Genomic DNA, 13,399 nt, shown 5'->3' on the forward strand with positions numbered 1-13,399 from the left:
TGATGATGATGGTGGTGGTGGTGGTGATGATGGTGGTGGTGATGATGGTGGTGGTGGTGGTGGTGATGATGATGATGATGGTGGTGGTGGTGATGGTGGTGGTGGTGGTGATGATGGTGGTGGTGGTGATGATGATGATGGTGGTGCCACCACCACCTTTTACTAGTAAAGCCACTGTATTCTACTCATTGCCTGGAAAATAGAAATCATAAAGTTATGGTGTTACACTGACAAGAGCTTATTGGAATTGTAGAAGTTTTCAACCCTGGGACACAGGAAAGTTTTTAATTGATATCGTCTATACATGTTCACAGAGATATGCTCTAGATCAGGAATTGGCAAACAATAGCCTAAGGGCCAAATCTGGTTTGCTGCTTGTTTCTTAAAAAAAGTTTTATTGGAACACAGCTATATCCGTTTGTTCATGTGTTGTTTTTGGCAGATTTACCCTATAAGAGCAGAGTGGAGTTACAACAGAAACCATAGAGTCCACAAAGCCTAAAACATTTACCATCTAAGCCATTACAGATAAATTTTGCCAACGCTTGCTCTAGGTAATGCTTCCAAATTGTACAACCATATAATTGAAGAACTTTAAGGGCCATTAGAGATTATGTAACCCAAGTCTAAAACAATGCTCTAGATGGGTAGACCAGGGCTCATGAAGTGCTTTGCCAATGGTCTTAACTGTTTGCTGTGATTTTCTTTTCCTTTTTAAAAAAGGAAGATTTTTCCCATGACATTTTTTATCATGGCAACATATACATAACATAAATTTTACCATGTTAACCATGTTTAAGTGTATAGTTCCGTGGCATTAAATACATTCATATTGTTGTACAATCATCTCCACCATCTATCTTCAGAACTTTTTCACCTTCCCAGACTGAACGTCTGTACCCATTAACCTAACTCTCCACTCCTCCTCCCCCGCCTAGTCCCTGGCAACCACCATTGTACTTTTTGTCTCTATGAATTTGACTACTCTAGATACTTCATATGAGTAGAATCATACAGTAGTTGTCCTTTTGTAACAAGCTTATCCATAACTTTTTTTAATTGAAGGAAATGTGCTATACAGAAACAAGAAAATTCTTATCCCTGACTTATTTACCACTTGACTTGGCCCAAGGTAAGCTGATCAACTTTAATGTCCTCAGCTCTTAAAATGGTGCATTTTAGTATCTTTCTCTAAAGAATTCAATACAGTGTCATGGTATTAGCTATAGTAAAAAATAGTCAGAATAGTTTATAGTAGAATAGTCACAAATATTAATTTTGCAGTTTAGGTATTTGCTTCCAGCATTTTGGTATAAGGGAACACAAATGAATACTCAGATAGTAACTTTGTGGGCATTGGAATCAGAGTCAAAGGTGAAGGATGATAATCCAGGTCTCATGAACCACTGATGGGTAGGATCAGAGCATACTTCTCTGGTGACTAGTTCAGAGTTTGCCAAATTCAGTGTCTCCCTGTCCTAGACAGTGCTGCCTGTGCACAGCTCACATCTTGCCCTTTGCTCATCATTCTTTTTCTATTTACATAAAGCTACTCCAGATGGGGTAAAATATAATTGATTATGTTTTAGTTTACTAACTGTCACATTTCAGTTCTGCCCCCACCCCCCCCAAGACTATACCCAGGTCACTCAATTGGAATTTTGAGTGTTCATAAAACTCTTTAGACTTTGGTGTACATCCTATTCCTTGATTTCATCTTGAGTAATTTGAGTTGTGATTTTCATATTTTACTCATTTGCCACTTAGAGAGTAACCTTATTTTAAAATTCTTAGAGGGCAAGGAAGGGCAACTGGCAGCAAAGTTAGGTGACTAAGTGTTGCTTCCACATACATCCTCAGAGCAAGTAGATCATACTAAGGCATTTGTCCTAAGTATTTGTTTGTCATTAGGTCTTAAATTATGTCTTCTGTTTTATTGCTGTTTTGTCCAAATAGTAGGGAAGGGTACAGATACGAAATTCTTAAAATTAATTCAGTGTTTGTTTGCTTACTGTGTATTAAGTGCATTGCTGGTATTATCTCCTACAATCCCCTTAAAAACTCCTGAAATATGTACTTTTATTATATCCATTTAAGCGATGAGGAAACTGAGACACAGAATAGTTCTTTGCCCTATGACATATAGCCAGTAAGAGATTGTGCCCGGGGCACCTGGGTGTCTCAGTGGGTTAAGCGTCTGCCTTCGGCTCAGGTCATGGCTCCAGGGTCCTGGGATCAAGTCCCGCATGGGGTGGGAGGTGGGGGGTCCCTGCTCAGCAGAGAGTCTGCTTCTCCCTCTGCCCCTCCCCCCTGCTCCTGATCTCAATCTCTCTCTCTCATATGCTCTCTTTCTCTCTCAAATAAATAAATACAATCTTTAAAAAAAAAAAGAGGGGCGCCTGGGTGGCTCAGTCGTTACGCGTCTGCCTTCGGCTCAGGTCATGATCCCAGGGTCCTGGGATCGAGCCCCGCATCGGGCTCCCCGCTCCACGGGAAGCCTGCTTCTCCCTCTCCCACTCCCCCTGCATGTGTTCCCTCTCTCGCTGTCCTCTCTCTCTGTCAAATAAATAAATAAAATCTTTAACAATAACAACAACAAAAAAACAATGAGGGGTGCCTGGGTGGCTTAGTCGGTTACGCGTCTGCCTTCGGCTCAGGTCATGATCCCAGGGTCCTAGGATCGAGTCCCACATCGGGCTCCCTGCTCGGCGGGGAGCCTGCTTCTCCCTCTCCCGCTCCCCCTGCTTGTGTTCCCTCTCTCACTGTGTCTCTCTCTGTCAAATAAATAAAATCTTTAGAAAAATAAATAAATAAATAAAAATTAAAAAAAAAAGAGAGAGAGAGATTATACCAGAATTTGAATGCTGGCAGTCTTGACTGCAAAGTCAGATTTCATTTATTTGCTTGTTCATCTGTTCATTCATTTATTCACAAATATTTAATGAGATCCTGTTATGTTTTAGAATTGATTCAAGGGATACAGCAGTAATGATAAATCATGGAGCTTTTGCTGTTAACCACTTTTCTATGAACCATCTTGTATTCTTCTTCATCATCTAGTCTAAGATGCTTGGATGCTAGTGCTTTTTTCAGCTTCTCATCAAGAAGCTATTAGGTTTTGGTAAGTGGTGGGAGCTTTTCCAGTGAGCTAGGATAACCCCTTTCAGCAGACACAAATGAAGAAACCATTGAAGACAAATGTTGTTTCTTTCTTCTTGAACTATCGTAGACAAGTTATCATAGCTTCTGAAACTTCTGTAGGGTTTATCACCCTGAAGGCCAAGAATTAAGAGTATCTACCTTAAAGTCGCCCTGGTTTAATTTAGGCCAGTGTTCTCTTAGTTTTCCTGCAAACCTGGACACAAAGTAATCAGTATCTTAGTCATTAAGTCTGAATAGTTGAAGACAGTATGAACACACTAATTTGCTTTTTGTTTTCAAGGGTGTTTTTTGTTTTGTTTTGTTTTGTTTTTGGTCCGACAGAATTGTGAAGTACAAGAGAGAAGGTTGTCTTTGGTGGTTTGCTTTCCTCCTCTTTGAGTTATACCTTCCCTTCCTCCTGCTGCTTCCCCCACCTCCCAGCCAGCAAAGTGTTATAGTTAATATCCTGCTCAAGTGTGAAGTCATAACTAAAGCCTCCTGTCCTTCCCTGGCCTTTCTCCCTTCCTTTGGACTAAGAAGTCTACTAATCCTGGTGAGCTAGGAACCCGTAACTCAAGTGATGGCTCATGAGGACTTGACTGTGACCCTGCCTGGAGATTTTGCATTTTAATGGAAAACATTACGTTTCTGCTACCCCTTCACTGGAGAGGAGTAAATAAAGATTTAACACACACTTCTGCAATGTTGAACTAACTCAAATTATTACACATTTGGGGGGAATTAGTTTTCTTTGTGTGTCTTTGAATTGCTTAGTGTGAAATATTTAGGCTTTCCCATCTTGTTTTTAAAAATTGGGTGTGATAAATATTGAGTTCGGAGGAAGAAATACTTTGTGACCATTGCATGCCTTACTTTATACTGTGTCCTAGATCCATTGCCTTGCCTGGAGTGTCTCATTCATCCTGTAAACTATCTCAGCATCCAGGACCTCTGCTGGGTTGTACAGGATTACCAGGTACTATTCAACTGCTGGTGGTCCGCAAGATTGCCGCTTATACCTTATATTTTTACAGTCCTTTACAGTTTATAATTTAAGAAACATTTTTTCACTTATCCTCTCATTTAATCCTCTATATGTTCATGATAATAACACACAAATATAGAAAGAAAAGACCAGTGATTACGGTAACATTAATCTCAGTTTTCTTTTTCTTTTCTTTTTTTTTTTAAAGATTTTATTTATTTATTTGACAGAGAGAGAGACAGCAAGAGAGGGAACACAAGTAGGGGGAGAGGGAGAGGGACAAGCAGGCTTCCCGCCAAGCAGGGAGCCCGATGCGGGGCTCGATCCCAGGACCCTGGGATCATGACCTGAGCCGAAGGCACACACTTAACGACTGAGCCACCCAGGCGCCCCTAATTTCAGTTTTCATAGGAAGAAAATGAAGCCAAGGGAAGTTAGGTGACTTGCCCTGACTGAAAACCAGGTTCTCTTGCTAGGCCCAGTGTCCTTTCCTCTAAACTACAGCTACCTGTAAAATGGGGACTTTTTCAAATCATGTGCCTAGACTCCTCTGGTATTTGAATGTTTATGTCACTAAATTTTTATATTGCACTTGCCCCATTTGAATTTCATATCATTTTTTTGGTAGGGCTTTTTTCCCTAACTTTTCTTTCTTTTTTTTTTAAATGCTTTTTTTTTTTTTTTTAAGATTTTATTTATTTGAGAGAGAGAATGAGATAGAGAGCATGAGAGGGGGGAGGGTCAGAGAGAGAGGCAGACTCCCTGCTGAGCAGGGAGCCCGATGCGGGACTCGATCCCGGGACTCCAGGATCATGACCTGAGCCGAAGGCAGTCGCTTAACCAACTGAGCCACCCAGGCACCCTCCCTAACTTTTCTATAATCACTCCTAACTTAGAATCATCTACATTCAGATTTGATGAACTAAGTTTCTGCATGTCAGTCATTTGTCCATTGGTGATCCTGGAGGATTTAATCTGAACTCCCAAAATAACAATTGTGGTTTTGTCATGTTTTAAAGTATCCATAGCCCTGATGATTGGAGTAAATGCAGTTTTTTTTCTTATAGTCTGTACCTATTTTAGTTACATTCTCTGTTCTTCCAGTATAAATGGAACTTGCTCCAGCCAACTGTTGAAATCGCAGTTAAGAAAATACAGCTAGTTTTTTCTGCCTCTCAAAAGAGGGGGGGAAAAAAACAAGTTTTGTTAGTCTGTCTTTTTAGCATAATGTATTTAAGGCACTTTACAATATTTATTTAGCTAGTTGCACAGTCTTTCATAGACTAATCTTGTCCCTATACCTAACGCTATTTATCTGTACTCACTTTTAGGTATATTGACTTAATTTCTCTTTTTTTTTTTTTTCTGGCTTTCTCATTTATTTTTCATATCCATAGCTTTTAGTATTTTGCCTTGCAGCCTTTATTACTGGCAGAGTCTTAAGCATGCAGGACTAATTTCCGGACCACCAATAGCACTCCTTCTTTCAGCTGGGTTTTTGTCACTTAACACTTTATTAATAAATTTGGTGTATTGCTCCATAATTGTTTCTTGTGGATAAGTCTCTATTCCCTGTTGTGATTTTAATTAGTAGTCTTAGATGGCAAGGATTATGCCTAACACATCTTTGGAAAGATCCCTCCAAGAAGAAACCAGAGAAAGAATACACAGAATATGTCTTAGAGTGCGTGCAAATATCCAGCTTTCAGCCAGTATTTATTTGAATGCTTACCATTTTGCCATCCATTCTGCTAGTGAAGCGCAATCAAACAATGGGTCCCCTGGGCTTACACACTAGTAGGAGGTTAACCAGTTAATTCAAGACAGTGTGATGTGGGACTTGAGAGAATAAGTTGAGTTATAATGTATGTATGTGGTATATGTATATCAAGGAAGCTCTTCAACACCGTCAAGGTGTCTGGGAAGGTAGCCTTTGATATCGTCTGATACCTGAAGGATAAACAAGAGTTGACCAGGGGCGCCTGGGTGGCTCAGTTGGTTAAGCGACTGCCTTCGGCTCGGGTCATGATCCTGGAGTCCCTGGATCGAGTCCTGCATCGGGCTCCCTGCTCGGCGGGGAGTCTGCTTCTCCCTCTGACCCTCCCCCCTCTCATATGCTCTCTCTCTCATTCTCTCTCTCTCAAATAAATAAATAAATAATCTTAAAAAAAAAAAAAAAACACAAGAGTTGACCAGATTCAGCAAGGGTGGGGAGGGGTGAGGGAATTGGGACAGGATGCTCATTTGAAGGAAATAAGACCCATCTTTCTAGCTAGAGGGTAAAAATGTATATTGGCACTACAGCATAGAGTTCCAGGGAGAGGCTGTAGAAGTGATGGGGATCTGTAATGGGCTTACTAAGTGTTTGGGTGTTAGCCTAAGAACAGGGTTTTTGTTTTGGTTGTTGTTTTTTAGGATTTTATTTATTTATTTGACAGAGGGAGACACAGCAAGAGAGGGAACACAAGCAGGGGGAGTGGGAGAGGGAGAAGCAGGCTTCCCGCCGAGCAGGGAGCCTGATGCGGGGCTCGATCCCAAGACCCTGGGATCATGACCTGAGCCGAAGGCAGATGCTTAACGACTGAGCCACCCAGCTGCCCCTGAACAGGGTTTTTTTTTAAGCTGGGGAGCAGCATGATCCAATTTGTAGTTAGTCCTCTGGCTATGCTGTGGGGAATGGTTTGACAGATAAGAGCTTTAGCTAAAAATTCGTTGAAGTAATGGAGGGTAGAGATGATAGTAATCTCAACCAGAGTAGGTTAAGTGGAAGGATTCAAGAGACATTGTCCTTGAGAATTATTGATTGCAGGGGAGGGGTGCATTAAAAGAAAAAGAGACATGGCTGAGGTTGATTAGAGGTCCTTCGGTTCTGTTCCCTTTTCATTCCTCCATCACTGATTTTAGGTAGTCATAGATTTTGAGCTGTAACATCCATGGCTATAAAATAAATACATTTGGGCCCAGGGGGACACTTTAAATTTTAATATTTTCTAAAATCTCTCTAGGAAGACTTTAGATTACAGAGGAAAGTTTTATGTTAGAGATATTCTATATAAAAAGATTAAATAGCATACTGAGGTATATAAAATAATTTACAATAATGAAAAAGCCATCTCATTTAATATCCCAGGGGAAATGTAAAGTTCTAACCCTATTTGTAAGCATTGTGCTATTAAACATCAGTTCATTGATAATATATTTATTAGCCAAGGACAGAATGTGAACTTTTCAGTATAGAATTATCCATCCATTACCCAGCCTTAACTGAAATAAAAATCTAGACATAAACTATAAAGTAATGAAAGTGTTTGTTAGGTATACAGATAGTTCCAAGTAGTTTCAAGGGTTATCAAGAGCCATTTGTGGTTCCCTGGGAGAGTCTGGATCAATGATCAAATGAAACCAGTTACTGCTTTGGGATTACGCTTCTTTGGTAGGAACTCACCAGTGGCAGTTCCCTCCTAAATACCATATAGGCAGTTATTTCCCTCTCTCCCTTCACCCATTCTTCTCTCCCTTTGTTCCTTGTTTTCTTTCAAGTTAATTTGTTTCTTACCAAACCTCCCTTAAAATCTTGGACTTATGGGCACCTGGGTGGCTCAGTTGGTTAAGCAACTGCCTTCGGCTCAGGTCATGATCCTGGAGTCCCGGGATCGAGTGCCGCATCGGGCTCCCTGCTTGGCGGGGAGTCTGCTTCTCCCTCTGACCCTCTTCCCTCTCGTGCTCTCTGTCTCTCATTCTCTCTCTCTCAAATAAATAAATAAAATCTTTAAAAAAAAAAAAATCTTGGACTTATGAAGTTCCCTTGAGAAGCGTAAATGATATGGAACTGGTACCTTTGTTTTGGTCTTGGCTTTACCAAAAGCAGGTCTGTGATTGTGAACTTGCCACTTCTCAGGATCTTGGTTTCTACATTTGTAAAATGAGAAGGCTGAAGTAGATTCGTGATTAGGGGAATCCCAGTGATGATTCTTTTATCTGCCTTTTTTTTCCCCAAGTCCTGTATATCCAGTTGCTTCCAGGCCTTTGTTTATTTGAGGGTCCCACTCATACTTGAGATTTGTTACCAGAGCCACCCTCTCAGATTCAGGCTTCTATGGTTTGTTGCAGCCCCACCGTCAGAACCAAAGGACTAAAACGTGAGTTACTGGAAAGCATTCCCAGGTGGGGTGGTTGCTGAAGAGGGAAAAGGAGAAACCACTGAACATTTTACTACAGATTGTGCTACCTCCAGGGACCCGAGGCACACATTTCCTTGCAAAGATTGTAATTCTCTCTCCCACCCCCAAGTCCACCATTTGCAGTTTGGGTTATAGCAGTGCCACTTCTACACCTATCCTCAGGTCCTGCTCTAGCATATTCCTCACCCCTCCTTCCATTGCTAAGGAAAGCCTTCCTAATATCCATCCTCAAGCTCATTTCCTCAGGGAATGCTGATTAGCCCCACTTACTATCCATCACCAATCACATTTAAGCCCCCCCCCTTTGTTAAGTGTTATTCTTTAAAATAAGTTCAGATGCAAAATAGGAAAATGCCAATTTATAATAGTATATACAGTAGTGTCTTCCATTGTTTGAAACAGGGTGACTTTCCACATATCGATCTGTTTAGTCTCCGAGATGAAAGATCCGAAATTACCCTTCACCTATAAAGTCAACCAAACTTGTTTTCTGTACACATTGTGATTAACTTGACTTATTGAAGCCGATCCTAGCTTAGAAATTGGCATGTATGCGCTTGCAAAATGGTTCTTATAAGGACTGTAAAAATGTGGTCCTTGAAAGCTGTTTGAGAAAATGTATTGCTCTTGCTGTGATATTAGCAATGGTATTTTTTAAATGTTATGTCCCCTCTACATAAGTTTAAGTATAAATTGGATATTTTTAAAAACCTTTCTCTACTTCTTTGATGTATTCAAATTTGAAATAGATCTTGGAACACCTGTATGTTTGCTGGACTAGTGGTTGTTGGGTTTGTTGGTTTACCACTAGAACCATCTCCACAGTCTATCCCTCTGATAAGGACCGTGGCTCCTGTCAATAGGAGATAAAACAAATACTTTGCATCAGTCCCCCACCCCACTCCCAGTACTGTCAGTTCCCCAGCCCCCACTGCTCTCACTTCTGCAGAAGCAAAGATGATGTAATTACAACACCTTTTCCTCTAATACATAAATTGAAACCACCCTTTACTGATTCCCTTTGGGATGTTTGTTTTAACTTTTGTTTTACTGGTGGAGACCACACCGATTTGCCTGCTACCCTAGGATTACTTGATTGCAGTCTTCTAAGAAGCAAAGAACCGGGTCTAATTTAATGTTTAGCAAAATAGTGGTTGTGGTAGAAATTTGTAAGTTTGGGGAATGCAGTAGAATAGGATTGAATGACGTTAAGGAATCCTTTAATGCATGCTTTTGAATAAATCTTTAGCAGTGAATGGTCTCTTGTAGATCTCAGAGCCGCTAGAAAGAGAACTGGGGTGTTTGTTTTGAACCTTGCAAATAGTAATAACTCTTTACCTTTCTACTCATACCCCCACCCCCACCACGCTTCTGCTTGCTTACAGTTGTCAACGACCCACCCCAGAGTAGTAAGTTTGTTAGTGATTTTTACATAAGGTGCAAATCAAGGAATGTCTTCGTCCCCGCTGTGCGCAGATGGGACTAGCTTGGGGAAGACGCAGCTGAGCAGTTTCTCAGGGTGACTCATTATCAACACTGACCGTTGCTTTTAAATCCACCAGGGAAAATGTACCAGACATTGTTATGATGAAAACAACCGGGAGGGGTGGTGGTGAGGAGAAGAACCGAGATAAAATTTGGCCAAGGCTACGTGTCGCCCTGAAGCCACGGCAGCGGGGCGGGCGGGGCGGCCAAGGCACCTGCGAGGAGCGCGGGCAGGCGGGCGTGGCCTGCGGGCGTGGCGCCGGGGGCGTGGCCGGGGGCGTGGCCGGCCGGCGGCGCCGGCGGTTAGAAGGGGGTGGAGTTGCCCTTGGAGGCGGCACCGGCCCTGGGCCCCGAGGCCCGCCGCGCCCTATCGGGCCCGAGCCGAGTGGCCCCGCGGAGCCGGCGCGCTCCCGCCTGCAGGGGGAGGGCGGACGGGGCGCGGGGACCGGCCAGGCCGCGGCGGGCGCTGTTTCTCTTTCACTTTCCTTCCCTCTGAGGCCGGCGCGCTGGCGGGCGAGGAGCGGCGGCGGCGGCGGCGGCCGCGGGGTAGGTACTGAGCGGGCTTGAGAGGCGGCGGAGGGGCCCCGGCCGCCCCCGCACTCCCCGCCCAAGTTTGCGCCCCGGGCGGGAGCGGCACCTCCAAGCACCTGCCGCGGCCGGCCTTGCCTGGAGCTGGGAGAGCCCCTTGGGGACGGGGACGGGGGTGGTCGGGGGTGGATCTGGGGGCTTCGGAGCCGCGTCCTGCCCTCGGGCGCGGAGAGGGCGGCGGGCTGCCGGCTGCCGGCGCTCGTCCCCGGGAGAGGCGGCGCGCCTTCCCCCGCGTAGCCCCGGCCCGGCCCGAGCGGCGCGTCCTCCGGGCCCGGGCCCGCGCACCTGCCGGGCGGGCGGGGCGGACTTGTGCTTGGACCGCCCAGGGCCGTGCCGCCGGGTCCCGCCCGAGGACGCGGAAAAGTTCCGTGCCGCCCCGTCACTGCAAGTACTTGCTTCCTTTAATTGTCTTGGTGACAGGACTTTGTGGCTTACTCTCTTCATACCACCCGAGGTCGGGACCGTGCATTTCCTCTTTCAGAAGACTTTCTCTTAACTCTGGAGCTTCCTGGCAAACCTGTGGAAAAGGCAGGGCCGTTAGTCCCGATGTATAGAGGAGAAGCGAGACCCAGGCATGGATATTAAATGCCTTACTGAGAGGTCATACAGGGCTAAGGACCAGAACCCAGACCCCCTTGGCTGTTATTTATGCTCCTTTTGTGTTACACCCTCGGCACAACTTTCCTGAGCGGGTAGGATATCACGCAGAACCTACTCCGTGCACATTCTTAATGGAGATGTGTCCATGGAATGATGCCTTTTGCCTCTGTGAGTTAACAGCTAAGATAGGAGAAAAGTTCCTGTTTATAGGATTAACTTAGGAAATCAGTACCTTCTTTCATGCTGTGTTTTCTCGGAGAACACATTTGTTTGTAAGAAACCTTTTAAACTTTATTTTTTCTTTAGCAACCCCATGTAGCAGCCAACAATGCTAAACATTTTTGGGAAAAAAAAATAATGACGTTTAGCTTTTACTGTGTGCTAGCTTTATGTATATGGTCGCATTTAATCCTCACCACTCTAGGGAGCTGGCACTTTTATGTTTATTTTATAGTTTAGAAAAAACATTTAGAGGATAAGTAACGTAGCCCAGGTTATACATTTACTAAACATGATTGGTTTCTATCAAAGATTGTATAGTCTAATAGAGGACATAAAGAATGAATGTAACTATAAATCAAAAGGAAAATGTAACAAAAGAGAAGTAAGGATTAAACCTGAGAAGAGAATATACTGAGGATAACTTTGGAGAAGGGTTTCCAAAGGATATAGGTAGGATTTAGACAGAAGGGCTTGTTGGACAGAGGGTATATAGACCCTGCAGAATGGACTGTGAGAGCGTGATCCTTTCAGTTTGCGTAAAGAAAAGTGTTGAAGGGTATGCTAAGGTCAGCCTGTGCAAGGTCTTATATGGAAAGCTGAGGGATTTAAATGTCTTTCTGTTTGTAAGAGGACCCAAATGTGATAGAATAAAATAAAGCTGGTAGAATGTAAGATGGACTGCAGGTGGAGAGGTAATATTCAAGTAGGGTGGCTATGGATGAAATGAAAAAGAACATCAACTTGATTTCACTGACTGGATGTGGGGTACAAAATGGAAATAGGAAGCATATTGGTAGAGGGGCGCCTGGGTGGCTCAGTCGTTGAGCGTCTGCCTTAGGCTCAGGTCATGATCCCAGGGTCCTGGGCTCCCTGCTTGGCGGGAAGCCTGCTTCTCCCTCTCGCACTCCCCCTGCTTGTGTTCCCTCTCTCGCTGTGTCTCTCTCTGTCAAATAAATAAATAAAATATTTAAAAAAAGAAGCGCATTGGTAGAGAAACTTGTATTGGCAAGAATTCCTAATAGAGCAGTCGAGCAGATAGCTAAAATGCATTATTGAAGAGGTAAAGATATCAAAACTGGAATTAATCGCTTTGGGTGTCATTTGTATAGAGGTGATAGTTAAGGCTCCAGGATTGGATGAATTTGGCATTATCCTGAATTAAATCATAGCAGGTTTACAAATTAATGTGACAGTAAGAGACATGTTCTATTCACCCGTTTGCCCAATTTGGAGCATGTAATGCTGCTAATATGTTATTAATATACTATGAGGAATTTGACACCTTTTTCTCTTATCTTTTTAAAATACTGTGGAAACAGATATGGGAAAGCAGAACCACCAAAAGGAGTGATGACCAGCGATCTCATGATAAATCTGGATGTTAGTTCTCATGCCTCAGGACATCCAGTTGGGAACTCCACACCAGCTCCTGGGATCAGACTTCATCCACTTACTACCCCTCTTTGCCTGAACTACTAAAGCCAGTCCTAGCTAACCACGAATGGCTACCCAAAGGAAACACTTGGTGAAAGATTTCAATCCTTATATCACCTGCTACATCTGTAAAGGGTACCTGATCAAGCCAACTACAGTGACGGAATGCCTCCATACCTGTAAGTATTCTTTAAGTCCTTTACCCATCAGAAGTTATGGGTTACACTAGTTCTTTTAAAACTACCACATTTTGTTTTTATATCTAGATTTTCACTTTCAAAACGAGTATTCCAAGAATCATCCTAACTTTGAATTTATTTTCAGGATTGAATTTGTCATTGGGATACCGGTGGCGTGAAATTTTTCTTGTATTATTATATAATAGTTGACATTTATCTAATTTTAATGTTCTAAAAATCACAAACATGTTATTGTTTATAGTTTTTAAAAAGTGAACTATTTTAGGTTTTTTATTTTAAAAAATTATATTGAAGGAATTGATCTGCTCACAGGTTTTGTTTGGGTATGCATACTTTAATTCATTGGCTTTTTTAGATCCTTTATTGAGGTATGGTTGACATACAAAAAAACTGTACATATTCAATGTATACAACTTGATGAGTTTAGGGATAAGTACAGACCCATGAAACCATCACCACATCTATGCCATAAAGCTATCCATTACCCCCAAAAGTTTTCTCCCTTGCTCTTATTATTATTATTTTTGTGACACAAACACTTAAATTCTACCCTCTTAGTAAAT

The 13,399-nt window shown here is 42.8% G+C and overlaps 1 protein-coding gene across 3 annotated transcripts in view; it reads left to right on the plus strand.

Annotated features, from left to right (window-relative positions):
• Positions 1-13,399, plus strand: part of PCGF5 (polycomb group ring finger 5) — a 117,975-nt gene that overhangs the window by 39,643 nt on the left and 64,933 nt on the right. For 2 of the 3 annotated variants that reach the window (XM_021700200.2, XM_021700201.2), the window contains exon 2: positions 12,522-12,815. In XM_021700200.2, coding sequence (XP_021555875.1) covers positions 12,704-12,815 — 112 coding nt within the window. In that variant the 5' untranslated portion in view covers positions 12,522-12,703. Of the gene's footprint in view, positions 1-12,359; positions 12,816-13,399 lie in introns of those variants that run through there. The other variant, XM_044916104.1, reaches the window with a different exon arrangement.

Source organism: Neomonachus schauinslandi, chromosome 6 (assembly GCF_002201575.2).
Source record: "Neomonachus schauinslandi chromosome 6, ASM220157v2, whole genome shotgun sequence".
Lineage (NCBI taxonomy): Eukaryota > Metazoa > Chordata > Mammalia > Carnivora > Phocidae > Neomonachus > Neomonachus schauinslandi.